This window comes from Passer domesticus, chromosome 3 (assembly GCF_036417665.1).
Source record: "Passer domesticus isolate bPasDom1 chromosome 3, bPasDom1.hap1, whole genome shotgun sequence".
NCBI classification, from domain to species: Eukaryota; Metazoa; Chordata; class Aves; order Passeriformes; family Passeridae; genus Passer; species Passer domesticus.
The window spans coordinates 66984949-67005214 of record NC_087476.1 but is presented as its reverse complement, the minus strand read 5'-3'; the positions used below and the strand labels follow the sequence as shown (position 1 = coordinate 67005214).

Genomic DNA, 20266 nt, shown 5'->3' with positions numbered 1-20266 from the left:
TCTAGGTCCCTGAATACTCATTTTTCTCCCTGCTTTATTAAAAGTCTTTGCCAAATTGAGATAACATCTCTTACTGTTATAATTTTTAATCAATGCAGCAATTCATGATTTACTCTTTCTCAGCTCTGGCTGTGATTCTGGATACTTACAAGCAGCACTGTAGACTTCATGGACTGTGACAATACTTCAAACACACAATAACCTCAACTGAATTGTCTAACTTAATTTTCATCCTTAAGCTTCCTGTGTTTTGAAAAAAAAAACAAAAACAACCCACTTACTAATTGTGCTCTGAAAGCAGACTTTGAAGAGAATGTGTCAGCAGTTAGCACTGTGCCCCTAATTAAACCAATATATTTACGGTCTCCATAAATTCCCTCTGCAGCTATAATATAATGCTTCTATATGTCAATTTCCTGGTATATACAAATGTTTTCAAATTATCAGCACTGCCTTGCTGACTGCTGAAGATAAGGCCCTCATCTAGTAATGCAAAGGAGACTTAGGTTCTGTTACGCATTAATGAGAAAAGGGAACCATTCACAGAGAGCTTTCTGCTCCTCCAGAAAAATCTCTCCTGACTGCATAAAAATGTTGCACTTTGTATATTAATTAAAGGGACCGCATCATGAATATACATTTTGTTTCCTTCTTCTGACTTAGCATCCCTTAAACAGCATATCCTTAATTTTTGCTGCAGCTCCTTCAAATGCTAATTTAGGTTCCTTTGGTTAAGTGCTGCTTTCTGCACTTGAGAGTACAGAAAGCACATATAATGAATGTCCTGAAATTTTGATCAAGTTTGGAGAATGAACATTGCTACAATTCAACACTTGCAAGCTTGATTTCTTGCAATTCTGAGAAAAATTTGTCTTGGCAAATGAAAATACAGGAGTAGTCAACAGCAAACTTTTGGGGAAATCAAAAGCAGCAGAACATCCTGTATGCTAAACACCAGGAACACCTGCTTGCTGTGTCATTTCTGAGTGTCATTGAAGAAACATCATTTGTCATTTGTCGAATCCAGTCAATTCCACTGTTTCATCACAGGCTTGTTCCATACCCAAGCAAGAAAATTATCTTTGTCAGTAGATGCTACAGCAAAGCCTAATAATTCCAACAAATTATTTAACATTTGAATACCTCTGTTAAACTATCTGTAAAATGGATATTTTTGCATTCAATGCACAGATGCAAATCATATGTAACAATAATCTGTCTGCCTACACAGCAACACCACACCACCAAGACAAAACTGCTATAAAATCTGTCCACTTCAGAGCAGTCATAAACCACCACCTCACAATGCGTTTTCAGAAAGAGATGTTGAGATGACAAAGGACAGAAGGTATGTTACGTGACATGTCCTTACACTTTTAAAATTATTTTTACAGACAAATAAAATGAGCACAGCAGAAATCTCCCTTCCTGCATGGTTTTAAACTTTTGATGGAGAACAGTATTTTCCAGAGGAAAGGAACGGGGGCGTTGGTAGGGAAATATGAAACTAATTTCAGCAGGAGTTTGTGAATAGGGTATTCTTTCATATTAATGAAAACCAGATCATAAAATAGTCTGTGAGCTAAGAAACTGGCAAACAATATATTAAAAATATATTAAATATACAAAACCACACATAATATAAATGTATATGTATTTATGTATATAAATAATTACATAAAAACTGTATTAAAAACAATAGAGTATTCCCCATCATAAGATATGTTTAGGATATTGCTTTTTTAACAATAAAAAATAAGTCAGGATTCTAAAATGCAGTTCCACACAACAACAGTGTCTGACAAGGGAAAACAAGTTACACAAACAATTTTGTATCACAAAACTATTACATAATGTAAATCTGTGCAATATAGTTTGCAATTTGATTTCAAAGTCATCAGGCACAAGAAGAATGCAACTGTGTTTAGTTTAGAAACATCTCAGGAAAATTTCAAAGCATATGCAAAACATGAGGTATTATTATTACATAAAATTGAGAAAAAAATAATCCACTTAATTTTTTCAGATCAATTCTTTTGAAAGGAAGGTTTGATAACAGTTGTCTTATAACCTCAGCTGACTTCTTAATTTTCAAGCAATAAATAAGGCCTTCAGGGTTCAAGATCAAGTAATTAATTACTAAATTTATGGAAGGCTCTAGGACAAAAATCAATAAATAGTGACTAAAGACGGCATTATGAATAAAACAACTTCATAATACTGGTAACTCCACTTGATAGCAAAATTTTCTACACAGCAAGTACATGCCAAATCAATCCATGCAATATAATTTGCACTGAACAAACTATTTAGCATTTTGCACGTGACCTCTGTGTTGAGACAGGTTGAGTTATCTTCTGTTTTTGTACCAGGTCACATATAAATACACTGTGCTCTCTGGACCTTCCACTCTTACAGACTGACCCTTTCCTGCAAATATCCACAGTGGGATATGCTTTTCAGAAGGAGTTGGAAAAAAAACCCTTCATCAGTGAAGACAGAAAGGGACTGGGCAATTAAAAATTAATTCTTGTCAAAGCTACTGAAATCTGTAGGAATATATTTATATTGGTTCACACATACACATTAGATCAATAAATATATGCTTGATCTCTGGTGAAATATTAAATGAGAAAGGTGCAGAGACTGTTGCCTGCTTCTGTTACCGGGAAGCACAGGGCTGGAAGGTACTGACATTACCCATCAGAGAGACAAAGGTTGCTTTCATTTAAGGCTCCATTCTAAAGAAATGAACACGTCAATCCACCACCACTTCTAGGGAAATACCTGAAAAAGCAGGTTATTCTGGCCTAATGTTTGGGAATCAGATGCTGTGCAATACTGAAAACTGAAAGGTACTGCAGTTAAACAGAACTACCCAGACAAAGACATTCAGGGGGAGGAACATCTGGGGAGCTAACAGGTTTGCTAAAAAGGATGCCAGGATTACAGTGAATCATAAGGTAAGCACAAGCCTTCATGCCACGTTGTTGTGTAAAGAACCACCATTGTATTACAGATATTATGAATGCTAAAATAGTTTGCCTAGGGAGACAGTGGAATTAACATGCTGGGACAGTTTAAAGACATGTCTGATCAACATCTGTTAAGCATGATAAGGACAGCTGAATCTATCTTGAGGCAAAGGAGGTACCAGGTGATTTCTCAAAATTATACAACAAAGCCAAGGTAAAAACCATGAAATACAACAGTACTTAGAACAAAATAGGTTCAGTAACACACCTTCAACCACAACAAAAAAATTTCATATATTGTTTTATTTGTGTTTCACTTCTGGTTTATGCATTTCACACATAACTACAGAGAGAATTTCCACTCCTCCTTTTGCAATAACTGGAAATTTTATCCCAGAGGCAGGTGCTGCAAACTTAATGTGGTGTAGCTGAGATGCAGACTGCTTATGGTGATGTCTAATCCAAAGCTGTAAGCAGAGAAGTTAAATAAACAGCTTCACTTTTTGTTTATTCTGTGTTTCAAGGGAGATTTTACACATGCACTACCCTCAACTCACTAGTCTTCAAGGAATTGAATTTGCGTAGATTTCTGATCTTTTTTATTCTGTCTACTACTATTCTCCAGAAGTAGCATAGCTGGTAGCACAAAACCACTGCTCTCCAAGAGGTAACAACATCCAAGCCAGGGAGACAAATACAAGAAAGAATAAGGACTATAGAAGGATGGGAAAAAAAGTAGGGTGTAGGAGGTGCTCAAGGAAAATAAAATGATGCATGTGGGACAAAGCAAATGGAGAAGGGGTGCTGTAAGGACTTTTACTTCGAGTGCTCAAAAAAGAAAATCTTGTGAAGCTTTGAAAAGATGCATGGGTACAGTAAAATGAGGAAGGCAGGAGGGCATGGGCTGAGCTACTAAGGAGTGGGATGCAAGGGGATGATGACAGCGACTGGTAATGATAAGAGCCTGGAGAACAAACATGGTGTCATAGAAGGAGAGTCAGAGAAGAAATCCAGAGGGTCCTCCATAATTTCATGTCTCCTGTAGCAAGGCAGTAACAAGACAGTAGAGAGACAATATCTGAGCTCTCACTGAAGGCTAGACCTGATTAATCTAGAACAATGCCACTCCCTCAGGTATTTTATCCTCTATCTGCTCTGGGAAGGAGGCTGACAAATCCAGCACTGGTGATCAAAGACTTTCATCTGCCACTTAGCTGCCCTGACACAGTGGTGGAAATAAAGTCTTATACTCAAACCCAGAAATAAATAATCCATAACATTCCCCATTTGGAAAATATCTTGCTACTCAACATAACTGCTTATGGTGATGCATCTTGATCTGAAGCTGCTGGTAAGAGAACGGGTACAAAGACTGATATGTTTGTGTTCCAATAAATGACTTTCTTTTGTGTAACCCTTTTCTGCAGGCTTATAAATTATCGCTCAGTGTTCTGAAGGTATCTTGTTCACCTGTCCAGTCCTGACACGAGCAACAGCAAGTAAGACCAGGATAAGCAGTGTGATTTGTGCCAAATAAAGTTAATTTTCTTAGTATGATGCATAAGATGACCTTTTGCACACTCTTACTATAGATACTGAACTCTACCAAAGCCAGAGACACGGACAATCAATAGATTCCTTAAAAAATTCTAACAGGCTGCTCTTAATAAAAGGAGCCATTAAAATCACAAATAGTCATGGGTTGTACTTGTTTACAAGAAGGCATAATTTTGTTTTCATTCCACTGTTCCGACAGCTTAAAGAGCAAATTATGTAAGACACTCTTTTAGATTTCCAAATCTCCTTTGGTGTTTCTGTTTGATGTAAAGTGAAAAAAAATGTGCCTTTCCCTCCAGTTAAAAAGGTGAGACAAAACACAGCTCATTTTGTATCATTCCATTATGGGCTATGAATAATCTATGTGCTACAGGGTCCGCATTTCTATGTTATAAATGTTACATTACCTAATGTATTAGCATGATGGGATATGAATTTATATGGAAAAGGAAACAGATAAACACAGCCACCAAATTTTTAGGATTTATTAATTGAAAAAATATCTCTCCCTACAGGTAAATGAAAGTTGCTAACTTTCAAGATGTTCCTGAGGTAAGAGATCAATTAGAAATAACTGCATTAGCAGTAAGAACTAGAATGGCACTGTCTAATGTATAAGATTAAGTTCAGTTGTTTTTTTTTATTTTGGGTTTTTTTTTTTTAAGATGGAAATTGTTAGCTCATGGCAAACTTGTGATCTCATACAGAAAATATCCCCGTTTTCAAAACTGACAGAAGGTGACAGGGACTGCGGTCATAAAATGATAAAGGGATTTTTAGGCATAACAAAAAATACAAGAAGACATGTCCCAGAGATCATTAAAAAGATGCAAGAACACTAGCTTTTTAAGAGAGTCCCTAAGTTTATAGATAGAGATTTGAAAAGTGCTGTGATAATCTCTAAAAAAAGCTTTTATACTTGAAGAGCTGCTACTGTGCAATAAGAAATACCCTTTCAAAGGAACAATCTCACAGCATGTCAGTGATAATGAATTATAAAACATTCTTCAGTGCTAGGAGGACCTCAAGATTCAATAGAGAAGAATTAAAAACGCCATTTATGTGAAAAGCTGAAAGGAAACAACAGGTAGTCTGCTATAAGCCCAATGGTTATAACTATAATGGTTGCCCTAACTATACCCTTTTTACTGTCAACAAAGTCCACTATAGAATAATGCTTGTTTTAGAAATCTACATAGTTTCAATCAGTAGAATCTCAATGGATCACTAAGAAGAGAAAATCAATTGTGTTCACACTATTTAGGGACAACAATAATATTTCCTGTTGCATGGATATAGAGTATTTCCCACTATACTTTGCTGTGCTTCCCATGAAAGTGACTTTTGGAAAAATGCCCATCTCCTTCAACTTCATTGCAGGCCTCAGATGTTCAATATCACTCACTCAGATAAGATGTCTTCCCCTGCTTTCTTCTCCATTTGCTGACCGAACTGTGGTCAGGAAGGTATTTCTATTTTTATAATTTTAAAGAGCAGAAGAAATGCATTTAGGATGCAAACTCCAGGGATACTCATACCCTTCAACTGCTCCAAATGAAGCTAAAATACAGTAGATACCTTCTGTATTCTTAGTGTTTTTCACTGAACTTCTGCAGTTCATTCTTAAACATTAACAGTTTTAATTTTTCTGTCATTTTGTGAAGCTGGACTAAGGGCTAACTTCAATTTTATTCTTTTGCCCCTAAGTGTTTTCAGTTGTATAAAACACTCAAAGAAAAAAACTGCCCAACCATGACTTGACTTTCTTTTTCAATTCTTTAATTTCTCTTTTCTCATTAGTTTCATCTTGGAGCTTGCAAAGTTCCAGAGCAACCTATTTGTCATGGCAGTCAGAACCTTGACTGTGGCTCAACCACTTCTCCTGCAGTACCTATAATGAAAAGGTCCAAACTGCTATTCAAAACCTTGTGCCTTATCAAAGCAAGCCTGCATTATGACCAATGACCATGAAAGATTCACAGAAAGAGTGCACTGGTGCATGAAGACATTTCTGCCAACCAGCTCTAACTTTTAACAGATTATAACATTTTTGTGTGCCTTAAATGGTTTTTTTTTAGTTATTTATAAATTATGTTGCACTATTACAATATTCTGGTCCATGCAGACAGTTCAGGGCTCACAAGCACAAATACCTTGCAGACCTATGATACTTTTCCCCCTTTGCAGCCACAAGAGTGCATCATCTGTTCTTTTTTACTCCACCTTAGTTTTCTAGTGACCTACTCACCCAACCTTCTAACACTTCACTCCTTACCCTTGTAAGCAAGCAAAGACCAAATCTTCTCTCCTCTTCTTCCACCTGAGAAATGCAGAGAGGTCCCAGCTCCTGGGGCACCTGCTCCTCTCAGACTCCCTACCCCACACTTTCAGCCCCAAAGCTGAGGCTTCTTACCTGAGCACATATCTCCTGTGCCTCAAAAAACCCAAAATTCAAACAAAACCTACAAGAGTGGAAAAACTGAGCAGGAAGCTCTGAAAAAGGCAAGTCCAACTGCCAAAATTTACATTCACCTTTCTTTCCTCCTAATGTCCTTTCCTACCTTCAGACCAAAATTTCAGCAACAAAACTCGATGACTACTTAGCTTCTGTAGAAACTGTTTACCTTAGCCAAAATGTAAAACACTGAAAAGAACATATTTCATTTTTTAATCTACATTTTAAGAATGTATGTTCCATTTCTAAATACACCCTGTCGTTCAGTCATATAAAGCTTTATGAGATACTTCATATTTCCATGTTACCAACAGTTGATGCAATTCTTGGTGTTATTCCATTTCCACTGTTTAAAGAAAACCTGAAGAACATTAACATTTCTTAGCAATGAAAAATGACTGCTACATAACATCTGTATATATTTCAAGAGAAAATGTGTGAGTTTACAGGTACCACATGCAATTCAATAGCCACAAGAAAACAAACCTACTAAGGCTAAACATAGCTCAAAGGAGGACAACCAACCAAAGTTACCAAGTCCCTCAAAACGCTCATTCACCCTAGAATTAAGCTAGTCTTGCTATTAACTTGAGAGGCTACTCAAAGAAAAAGAGATCAAGGGAGATAACTTTTCTGCTATTGTCTGTCCTACAACCAAAATATTACCCAAACTAATTATGGAGTGAAAAATAGCAACCAAAAAAAAAAATTTAAATTTTGCTAGAGGGTCAGCATCTTGGTTCCTTTTTAGACTATTATTCTGATGTGAAGTAACCAAAATATATAAATGTAATTATATTATTATTTATTTTATATAAGAATGTATCATATAAAAATACAAAAGGTGTCCAAAAGCATTGGGCTAAGATTCACATTCCTATTCCATTCCTGTTGAACCATGTTTAAAATACTTGAATTTTTTAACCTGAAAGAAAAGATTCCCTAACTTTGTGAAGATGCCTACCTGGAAGATGTGATGTTGCTACTCCCACTGCTACACCAGGAACTGTTTACATATCTGAACAGGGTTGATCAACAGATAAGATTAAGACAGAATATTAAATTGCAGAGTACTGTGCTTCAAGATAAGAGATAAGAGTTCAGGTTTCCTCAGGCAGAGGGAAGAACCAAATTTTGGTTTTCTACAGCAGTGGATCAAACCACCACCTCCTACTACTTTGCACACCATACCCTTCATTTCTCATGCTTTCCCACAGGTGTTCAAAATGAAATACCTAATTTATGGTTTAATAAGAGCACTTTTTTCAGTCATCACCAATTGACATTATGCCAGTGAAATTAACATGCTGAAGAAATCAAGAGCCTCTTCCACAGCACCTCTGCATTTCTATTACCCCTGCCATATGTCAGACAATTATTTCAAGCGGAGGCAGGATGGTAGGAGAGATGGTGGCAGTCAGCTACTGACCAAGAGAGCTACCCTCTTCATCAGATCTCCACATTCCAGCCACAAATGGAAGTTGCCAGACCAGGAACACCCAAAGAATCTGGCACAATTTTGAAGTACATCAGAGTTTTGGTTTTGTGAAGTCTGTTCTAAAGGACTGGATTTGAGGCTTGAGCTGCAGGTCAGCCATAGTGTCTGTCATCCACTGGCCTCACTGCTTCACTGGCCAGGATTTGTTTGCAGCTACACCACTGTGTATATTAGCCTGTTCTGAGCTTACTATAAATTTCAGGTTACTCTGTGGCAAATTTAGCTACAGAGAAGGAAATAGGGAAGTACATAGGTAAATTATCAGCAGCTGAATCTCAGGGAGGCGAGGCCTAAATAGGGATAATGATACCAAAATTACCAGCTTCAAAGGAAGCAACAATGGCTAATTAATGTTTTTCAAGGGTTTTGAGGGTGGAAAGTGCTACACAAAGGAGAAATAAAACTATTTGGTGAGCTTCTGTGTAGGCTAGCAACTGAAGGCTCCAATTAGGCAGCTTTCAACAGTTAACCACATGAACAAAATAAAGCTACTCTGATGACCGACTTCCTTCTTATTTCTCATTTGTGTGACTTTCAGCACCTGGGACATAGTTCAAAACTATAAAATCTCTCTCTTTTGTCAAAATGGATTTCAACTACAGCTTTATCTTTGCTGGGCTACCATGATCCTGAGATTAGCTCAGTTGGTTAAATCTTGGTGCCAAAAAAACCCAAAACTCGCCAAGGTTGTGGGATCAAGCCCTGTATGGACCATTCACTTAAGAGTTAAGACTTTGTGATCCTTGTGGATCTCTTCCAACTCAGATTCTGATTCGGTGATCTGTGGACACAGCAAGACAGAAAGCTGTCAGAAGCCTGAATTCTTTCAAATACTGTTTATCAGCCTATTTTGTCTTACAGAAGGCTTACAAATTCTGATTTTTCTTTTGCTACCTTTTTATCATCTAATATATCTGGATGTCTCATGAATAAAGTCTTATATGATGAAAAGCTTGTCTGTTTTTTCATATCTATAACCATTGACTCATATGATGCTATTCCTATCATCGTCACAGCCTTAAATTCATGGGGGTACACAATTCTACTGCCACTAGTTTCACATGAATTGTAAACCAAACAATTTTAACTGTGGTTTCATCAGGAACTTCAACAGCAACAGGCAAAAGACACTGGCATAAACAAAAAATTACCAGTCTGTGTTTCATAACAAGCTTATGAATTCCAAATTTTGCTAATCATTTCAAGTCTTTCTTCTTTCATTAGTTTCTAATCCATAACTGATTTTATTCATCATGCCCACAAGCAATGCAAGAAATTAATCCCTCTGATAAGGAACTGAAATAGAATTCTTTTGAACATATTACCCATTTATTTTCATATGTATGTTTTTACAGGATTATTGCCTTTCCCAACTCTATTTGCTTGAACAACCAAAGAAGCCTTAGAATCACGGAAAAACTGGATGCGGTAATCCCAGATTACTTTGTTCCCTTATGTTCCCTTAAAGCTGCAATCTAAACCATTGGGGAAAACCTAAAAACATAAATCAAGAGGGATATGACATATGAGAGTCAGGAAGAGGCATTTCCAGCTGATAGCCATTCCTTTTCATTATTTTGTGGAAAACAGACTGATCATTCACCGAAGAAATCATGTCTCTTCAAACTGCTTGAGTTCTCCTTCAAACACAAAATTCACAGAGCATCTTGTTTGAAATGGAGCATTTCTCTGTGTGCTTCAGGCAACACTGCTGAAACAGGAAACCTACACAACACTCAGAGAAGATAAAGCGTGGCAAGATCAAAGGAGAGTAGCTGTGGAGCATCAGAACCTACATCATGAAGAGCAGGGGCCAGGCCACCAGAAGAAGAAAAAAAGGAATCAGTCCCTTTGAATTCACAGATGGAGGCCGGCCTTCCTCTGGGCATCTTTGCTGGAAGAGTGTCCTTCTGCTGCAGAGAAACAGACATTCCAAAGCACATCCAGATGTGCACCAATACTCACGATGTGTTTCTCATTCTCCTCACAACATGCTCTTGATCTATTATTGATTAAGACCTGTTTGTTTTCCCTAATGACCTGCAAGGCTGTTATGGTTCTTGCAAGTGAGATTTTTCAGCTGACCTCACGACATCCATCTTGAGCAGTATCCTTACTATTCCTTGAGGACCCATAGAGGTGTTTCCCTGCTTGGGGACTTTGAAGAAGCACAAGCAAGTGCTACAATTAATTGACATTTGAAGTCGTTGCCAGCCGTCTTCAACACACAGACTGGTGAGCAGTGGCTGGGGAACCACAGAAGGAGAGCACAGCAAGGCTGCCTGAGGAGTCAAGCTGACACTATGCAAAGACAAAGAGGAGTAATTTTAATAGAAAACATGACCTCTTTTAGACTCTAATCAACCCTGTTTGTTTAGCTGCTATCACATTACAAAAGTCTGACACTTTAACACAGCCAGTACACATTGCTGTCCTCCCAGAGTAATGCCACTTAGCTGGGTATCTTGGAAATCTGTTAATATGTGAATTGCAAGTTGGGCTGCACGCCACCAACTGTTCACTACAGAGTTTGAGTGGATTTGAGTTGATTTTCTTCGTTAGTTTTGGTTTTCTGGTTGTTTTGTTGGATTTTTTTCCCCTCAGAGTTGCACCTTCTTAAATGACAATTTAATTTGCTCTCTTTTTAAACAATTGTATCCATTGCAATGAAATTTACCAGCATGATGCTGTACATTTCCAGTTTTGCTGTCACTTTTAAATTCTAAAGAAAGAAACGAAAAAAAATATAGGGAGCTAAAGTTAGTCAATCAATTACTCCTTCCCTCTAGTCCTCAGGCTCCAATGAGATTAAATCACAGAATTAATACAAATCTATTCTGTCAGTTCCACCAGATCTGTGCTGTTTCTGGGATAAAAGAAGAGCACAGTAAGAATATATTCAACTGATCTAAGGTTCAAAGTAAAATTCCTGCTGTATGTAAAGGGGCAAGAAAATTATTACAAATTATGTTAGAAGATGAAGAATAGCTGGACACTTATAAAGAGAATTTCTCCCCTCCACAATAATCAGTCAGACTGCTAGAAGTAATATTTTCTAACATAAATATTATTTTGTTTATAACAGTATTACCAGCTCAGAAAAAAAACCAAACAAAAACCAATTACCTTTGACAATCTATTTTTCCTGTAACACTGACATTACCAAAAATACTTCAGAAGACCAGAAGTGTTAAACAAAAGATCCTACTCCAAAAAACAAGGGTCCTCCTAAAGTATGAAAGGAAGATAAGGTCACCCAAACCAGCACAGCTGCAAAGTCCACTGAGTCTCCAGCCTATAAATGAACAGATTTTGCCTAAGGGATTATTCATAAACGGCCTTCCAACAAAAACAGTGGTGAGACTGCAGGAGGTCATTAGCTTGCAGAAAGTGGAGAGATTTTTTACTTAGTCTGCTAGTATTGAGTGAACTAAGAACTGTTTAAGAATGGTATTCACTTTGCTGCATATGGAACAAGCCTTGCTTTGTTTTCATGTTTAATGCTAGTTCTATATTTAAATGCCTTTGCTGCCTTGGTCTGTGATGTGAGACACTAAAAATATCCTGTCTGTTCCAGACTTTCCATTGCGTCTACCTTTGAAAAGCTCAATTAATGATGAAATCTCATTATGAATTTAACTTATAAAGATAAGCCTAAAATAAGGAGAGACTGAGACTGCACACAAGGTAAGTCTCCATTAATTATTTTCTATGTGAATCTACTTTATGTAACTCATACTCAGGCCTAATCTCTCCTAGTTCAATCTATTCTGAGGGAAAAAAAACCCACAATGAAGTTCAAAGTCCACACCTTCTACTGCTACTTTTTCTTCTGCACGTCTGCCCCATAAGGCCTGGAGACTTTCAAAAAATTAGGAAATCTTATCTCTGCATTCTCCAGCTGTTTTTTTTTTTTTTTTTTTTTTTTTTTTTTGGTGCTGTAGATACCTTTTAAATTAAACTCAGATGTTGTTTATACTTTGGAGGGCCTCCTACAGCCAGCAAGACAAAACAAAATAGTGGGATCCTATTCCAGTGAGATGCAGAGGTGTCCTCTCAGGACTAATGGTAAAAGCAGCCAGTACTGAATTAGCAAAGCAGAGATGATCATTTCATAGCAGGAATAAGCAGTCTATTCTAGGATCCTGAAATATTAATGTATGATGTGAAGAATGGCAGACATGACTACTGTCAGCTATAGAGTAGACACAGGCACACTCCACAAACACATTCAGCATCCCAACTCCAGCTTTGGTGGCCAACTCTGTTGAAGATTTTTAAAATATATATCAATCACTGACTACAACAACTGTTCTGGGTGTTTTAGTGTGCTTCAGCAAAGGCTGGCTAGTTTCTCAAATAGCCTGATGATATTGCTACATACAAATGCACCTCTAAAGAGGAAAAAATCATTATTACTCTATCACTCAAATAACTAATTACTCTACTTTTGCTACCTTTCCTCCCCCTTTTCTTACTGGACATATCATTTATATGGGATGACATCACCTAGATGGTCAACTCCATCTGTAATCAAACAACTGGATGTTGAGCATATTTTAAAACCATGCAGACAAGACTTAGGAAGAGTACATTGATGTTGAAGTAGGACAAGAAACTTATGATGGTTTTGTGTTTTTTTTCTATTTTCTAGCTTTAACTGTGTACATGTGCAGGTACTGTAAAAACACCCAGGATTAGGGAAGGTAATTTTTCCAAATACATTCATTGTGCTTTACCACAGTGTAAAGAGAGAGATTCTGAACACTTCCTCTTCTACACAATGAAATTAATTACATGAATGTGGGGGAAAAAGGTATACTACTATGCCATTTAGCTTTTCAGAGGCATTAATTTAATATAATTTGCAAGACAAAAGATGGATGCAACTTCGCAGTGCCCCAACTGTAGCTGTCAGAGTCCATCAGAAAACTTCAAGCTCTTCTTTGACTTCAAGCTCATCAGCTCCAATACAGACTTGGCAGCAGCAGTTAGCTGGCCACTGTCAGTGATGGATGAGACAACAGAACGCAGTTTGCTCTTTCATGGCTAAGTCAGTGCTGTCCTGCCCTGCTGACAGGCAAGGCAAAGCTGCTTTTGTCAGTAAGCCATGCAGATATGACCCCAGAGACACAAAGGAAGCAGGTCATAGAATGGTTTGCGTTGAAACGTATCTTTTAGATCATCTAGTTCCAGACTCACTGCAATGGGATTGCTCAAAGCCCCATCTGACCCGGCTTTGAACACTTCCAGGGACAGGGCACCCACATCTTCTCTGTTCCGGTGTCTCACCCCATCACTACATGGCATTGTAAAAAGTGACTCTCCAGCTCTCTTGTAGCCCTATTTAGCTACTGGAAGGCGGCAGTGAGGTCTCCCTGGAACCTTTTCTTCTCCAGGCTGAATGAACATGGTTGTTTCACATCTTTCCTGTGCTGGGTACCCCAGAACTGGGTGCAGAGCAGAGTAGAAGGGAAGAATCACCTCCCTTGACCTGTTGGCCACACTCCTTTTGATGCAGCCCAGGATCTGGCTGGCTTCCTGGGCTGTGAGCCCATGACTACAAGTCATGTCAAGTTCTTCATCCACCGACACTATTAAAACCTTATCCCCAGGGCTGCTCTTCATTCATTCTCCTCCCAGCCTGTACCTGTGCACAGGATTGCCCCAACACTTTTGCTGGACCTTGCACTTGTTTTTTTTTTTTAAAGGTCCATCTCTCAAGCCTGTCCAGGTCGCTCTAGATGGCATCCCTTCCCTCCAGCGTGTTGACCACTCCACTCAGTTTGGAGTTGTCAGCTAACTTGCTGAAGGTGCACTTGATCCCACTCTCCCTGTCACCAGCAAAGATGGTAAACGGCACCAATCCAAATACTGATCCCTAAGGAACACCACTTGTCACTGATCTCCATTTGGATATTGAACCACTGGAGTGTGGCCATCCAGCCAATTCCTTATACATCTGAGTGGTTCATCCATCTAATTCGTGTCTCTCCAATTTAAAGAAAAGCATGTCATGTGAACAGTTAGAAAGTACCATCCTCACAGAGCCACTTCTCTGGCCATAACTATATTTTAGCACATGTCCACCTCAGTACTACCAGGGATACATTCATTTTGGGCCTGGAAATCCACTCTATCTACTCCACCTGCAGTTTTTCTTCAGCCAAAAGCCCACATGGTGTACAGGAATAGGCCAAATGCTAGGAAATGTGGGCAACTCCCATGCTGTTCACAAACATTAGTGTCCAAATCCAAGCACATTCTCCATTACAAAAACATAGGCAAAACTCCAAACACAGAAAGCAGTTATCGTGTTTAGGGACAACTAACAATCCTTGACAGCATTACCATTTGGAAAAATATTCTGGGTTCAGCTCCATCTACACCCACTGTTTTGTTACAAGATATGCTGCTTTTCCAAACAATCTTACCAAGTGATTTTATTAAAAATTCCACTTCAGAGCAGGATATCTAGACTGAAATGGCCATGCTCTGAGAGGAAAGGCTGGAGAGCTGATTAGAAAGTACAATATACAATCAAGATATCAACACTTGCACCCAAACAGCTGAAAATTATTTCAAAGGGTACAGAAGCAGCAATAAACAGTTCATATTTCTGTCCTTCCAGTGGATGTGCTACAAAGGGCAATCTGGGCGAGCCGGTGCTAAATACATGTTCCTGCCAAAGCTCTGCCAACTCAGGCATGTCTTTGTTATTACACTGCTCCTCCTGACAGGGCCTCTCTGTGCAGGATTTAGAGGACGCTTTGACTACTGGCCTGACCTGCTCTTTCTCTGTCCAGAGCATTCAGTAAAAGCAGCAACCTAGCCTTGGCCTTTTATGTTTCTGCTAAGTATTATTATGCACTCAATACTGCATTTTCATACGGATTCAGTAACTGCCACTCCAGCAAACCCCTGAAATCTGCACTAATACTCCATGCATGTCAGCTCTGCTATGTTCACTTCACTAAAGAGAAGGAGAAGGGGAGGGGAGGAAGAACTGATACACTGCCCACCTTCAGCTCTAGCACAACCCCACTGTTGGAAAGAGAGGGTGTAGAGACAGCACTGTCTTCTTCACCCCTGCTAGAAGAGCAATGTATGGCAGAGCAAGGTCAACCTACACTAACAGATCAACAACACTGGTGTGTAATAATTCTGGAGCTGCATATATGTGCTATCTGGTACTTTTTTTTCTTTGCTATCATAGCACATCTGGGATGTGCACTGGGCATTTACCCCGGCATTACTTCCATTCACTATCCCCAAATGTCTGCCAATATACTACCTTTCCTCAAGGTGTCTAGAGACAAAAAACACCACAACAAGTGACTCAGTCTGTTCATCACACTAAAATCACGTTCTGATCTACATGGCCACTTCCCCCCTCTCTGTGTAGCTAAGTCAAGCCTGCCTGTTCATTGATGAGAGCAAATTTCAGCTGCAGTCAGCACTATTTGGATGCAGTTGTTGGGCAATTGAGCTAATATCTATAGGCTCATATGTTATCAGCAGAATGGCTATCTTATGTCTAGAAACTGTATTATAGGAGTGACAGATGTAGCAAAAATGGAGCACTAATTTAATTTTCAATTGCATTGTCTTCTCTCTGACCTGGCAGTTCAAGAAGTCATCACTGGACCACTAGAGTAAGCAAACTCAGTATCAGAGACGCTGAAGAGGAATCTCCAGGCTGTTTTTCACACAGCCACTTTCTCTGACTATAGCTTCTCTGGAATAGAATGAATCACTTGATGGTCTGTCTTTGGTTAGCTGACATCTATTTAAACCAGCGTGAAGATCTGCACCTTTGATGTGAGTTAATTAAGCTCACATGGCTTTTTCCAGCCTGGCTTCTGCAGCTTCAGAAGTGAGGGGTGCCAAATTAGGCCCATCTGTCTATGGAAGGGGTCCCCTCCCGCCATAAGGCACACTCCATTACCCAGCACAGGAGCTGCCTTCCAAGTGCACCAGGAAAGGGGGTTTCTTTGCTGCCAACAGCTACCGACAATACCAGGCCTGCCAGGTGTGGGGGTTCATGAGAATCACAGTTCTGTGCCATCAGCTTCTCTGCACAGAAGCCTTAAGGGTCTGTCTACAAAAGAATTTCCTGCAATAGCTTTTTGTTTAACCCTTGGAACTTCTTGGCAGCAACAGATCTGCAAACACATTTGCTTTTTTTTTTCCCTATTTAAAAATAAAGAAGGCACTAACAAACTTCAGAGGGCCAGAAGATGACTACCTGCCTTGATTCTGCTGCCATTAATTGTATAACTAAAGTTTGTAGTCTCTACAAACTCTGGAAACCTCTTATTTGGTATCTTTTTGGAATCCCAAAAAGAAAAAGTAAGAATCCATATCATCAGGTACAGCTGTTACCAAGGCACCCTCAAGGACTTTTGCCCATGCCCATCAAGAAGAGTTGCAAGATTCAGCTCCCAGCTGTCAGAAAAGTCAGTTTCAAGAAGACCTACTTGTATCTGTGGGGAGGGTATCAAAAAGGCATGTTTCATGAGAACAATAGACAACAGGTATAAAATGCTATGGGGAGGATCTCAAAAAACATTATTTAAAAATAGAAGTTCAGTATAAAGATAGCAAAGCAGTATTAACAGGTTTCTCAGAGATGGTGCAACCTCTGCATACCTGGAAGACTTCAAACTCAATGAGATAAAGCCCTGAGCAACCTGGTTTGAATTTAGTGTTGACACTGCTTTGAGCTGACTGCTGGATTAGGGACCTCCTGAGGTCCCTTCCATCCTGAAAGGCTCTGTGACCCCGTATCACCTTCTACAGGTTACATACTGTATAAAGTAATGGAAAGGGGTTGTCAGAACTGCTTTGGGAGCCTGAGTATTTGTGCCCTGGACTTTCAAGAAGCACCTCTTTACAGTTTGTACAGTGCAACTGAAAGTCTGCACAGTTTCACTGTGCTCACACTGGGAGCATCCTGGAGCAAGGAAACGATGCTTTCGTCAGACAGTATCTTGCCTCCCAGAGTTGAGGATTGCAACCAAATGTATGCAAGCAAGAAGTACTCTAATTAAAGAAGAAATAAGAAATGCAGATTCCAAGGCTTAATGAATCATAAAAAATACCTAGAAAAAACCTAATCCGGCTAATTCCAAGTGTTTAATTGAGTTGGCTGAAACGTTTGCATGCGTGAACACAACCACGTACAGTTATTTCCCTGGGTAGAATTCTTCAAGCTGTAATATTGATTCTTCATCCGGAGCATGACTGGCAATTATTTGTTAATAAAGCTGTAACTGTTCTACATACCAAATCAAGGTCTTGGGAAACCCTCCTCTTGCGCAGCTCTTCCATCCTCTCACACACATCTGTGAAGCAGGTGTTATAGTAGTCTGCATACTGCTGTGCCAGATCATCAATATTTCCCAGTGACCCGTCCTACAGGGGAGACAAAGAAAACAGATTAATCAATTTAAAAATTCTAACTTAAAGGTAGCACCACAACTATGAAGGAAAGCCCTGTCCCTGCAGAACATCGTGCTCAGGTCATCCTCTCCATCCCTATCCCAGAGCACACTAACATCAAGAACAGCTGGGAACTGGATTAACAGAACAGCTCCTCACAATCAGGTGGGACTTTGTTAATTCCCACAGAGAGAAAGAAGGCAGGGACAACAATGCAGTGGAACAACACATCCTCAGGCACTGTCTGCCCCAGTTCTCTCCCAGCAGCACCTGGTTCTTCCAAGCAGAAGCTCGCTCTTCCAAGAGCCAGTCATTACACACATTTCACTGACCCTACCACGAGTAGCCCTGCTTTGTGACAACGACTGACTGTAACTAAAACATTTCTTACCAATACACCAAATCAGCCAGACTGCAAACAATGACACCCACAAAGACACTCTGTCAGCTGCTCTTTTAAGATGCAATGGGGGTGTCAACATGGTTTGTTGAGTCTCAAATGTCTGCTTTGCAGGGCACGATTGCTACACTGCTAATAAAATGGCTACAGCCAGAAACCTAATTGTAATATTCTGTTAATTACAGTCCAAATTCATACTTTAAAAATTATGAATAAAGAAAATAAGACCAGAACAATAAAAAGGCTGAACTTTAAGTCTCATGAGAAACCTTTCTAAACATCAGGTATGTATGCCCCATCTGTGAAGTGAGGGGGTGGGCAGGTACAATATGCACACTTAAGATAGGTCCAAAAAATGGGATGGAATAATCTTGTGTTCCTGTTTGTCTAACTTATGAAAGAGCATGTATGTCACTGGGTGCATTCCTTAGAAAGTAACATTGATGAAGAAGATAAGCTCTCTATGCCTGTCCTGAGAGAAGGACAAGAATACATTGCAGACTATTATTTCATTGCTGCTGTTAATATATGCACACATATATACATAAAATTATGCATTGATTATTAATAAAAAGCTAAGCAATAGAGAAATAATGTAAAAATAATTATGCCAATAATAGACATAGATTGCAAGGTTGAGTTATAGCATATGAGCTAGGAGGAACTTTTAATTAGTAACCACACCTTAATGAAGCTGTTGTTACTTGGAAATAAGCACGTGGTTCCACTCTCAGGGTTCTGACTATGCTGAAGAGGTAGGTTTGCTCTAATGAATTATCACTTCCAGAGAACTGGAAAAAACTTTCCAATTGAAATCAAAGTGAAAGCCTATTAAATCTGAATCTGTGAAAAATACTTTCTACTCTTTTAAACTGTTCCACAGGTGAAACAGTTATCTCCTGAAACTTCTGCAGATTTCCCCAGAAACTTTTGCAGAGCTCACATTCCCAAAATTTAGATCAGCTTGCCTTTTCTCAGCACTACTGTGTATAGCAGAGGTGGAAAACAATTTGCATGTCACTTGTTGGAGCAGCAGAAGCAAAATAACATCACTAAATATATATCTACACCTTGTCCCATGCCCCCATACTTACGTATTTTTTTACTGTAGTTCCTACCTCTCAACTTGCCAAAGATCTCACACAGGAGATGTTTCAAGCATGAAAAGATTGGGGTCCTTATACAAATACACTTCTAGGAACTTCAGGCTTTCCAGAGCTTTTGACAAACAACTTCCTGCACTGCTAAGCAAATGTACAGTTTACATGGGGAAAAAGCCAGCACCTTTGAGAACACAACCCTGCCTTTCTACAGGAGCCACAGTGCTACCTGCTCACAGCGGAAGCCTGTGTTTTCCTCCAACCACCTCCTTGACAACCATCACTTCCCAACAAGCTGAGGAGGAAACTTGGACTCTTTGCCTGTACCACGAGTTCCACAAATTTCCCTGAGCCACTGGACACTCCTACTGGTAGCACTACCTCCTCTGGTAGCTGAGGGTGTGCTTTCTGGTACTACATGGACTACGTGCTGCTTTCAGTGTTTAAACACTCAGGAGGAATAACCAGGGCTGCACAGCTGGGGAAAAAAAATGAACACCAAACTGAAAAAGCAACCCCAAAACTTAAACTTCATTTGCTCACTTTTGTGGGCATTAAGAGAACCTGCATGACTTTCAGAGAGATGATGTGACATCTGAATCCTAACAAATATCCCTCTGTAAGGGTTATCAAAAATTCTCACTTTGGAGTATCTTCCCCAGCCAGAGTCTGTTTATTCTTTGATAAGCTCTGCCAGTTAAGAATATTCAAGTTGGAAACAGTAATGATATAAGAGCAACATAGGGAAGCATCATCTTACTAGAATAAAATGAAAATTGCCTATCAGTCCATCTCCTCTTACAATTCTGGAAACCATACATTCCATAAAGTTAACCT

At 39.2% G+C, this 20266-nt stretch overlaps 1 protein-coding gene and 1 long non-coding RNA gene across 7 annotated transcripts in view; one reads left to right on the top strand and one right to left on the bottom strand.

Annotated features, from left to right (window-relative positions):
* SASH1 (SAM and SH3 domain containing 1) overlaps positions 1–20266 on the bottom strand; it is a 143490-nt gene that overhangs the window by 80361 nt on the left and 42863 nt on the right. For all 6 annotated transcript variants that reach the window (XM_064413663.1, XM_064413664.1, XM_064413665.1 and 3 more), the window contains one exon: positions 17774–17902. In XM_064413663.1, the coding sequence (XP_064269733.1) occupies positions 17774–17902 (129 nt within the window). The remainder of the gene's footprint in view (positions 1–17773; positions 17903–20266) is intronic.
* LOC135296831 (uncharacterized) lies at positions 1263–5958 on the top strand. Its single transcript, XR_010358844.1, has 4 exons — positions 1263–1348; positions 4403–4474; positions 5048–5084; positions 5913–5958. It is a non-coding gene; the product is annotated as an uncharacterized LOC135296831 (long non-coding RNA).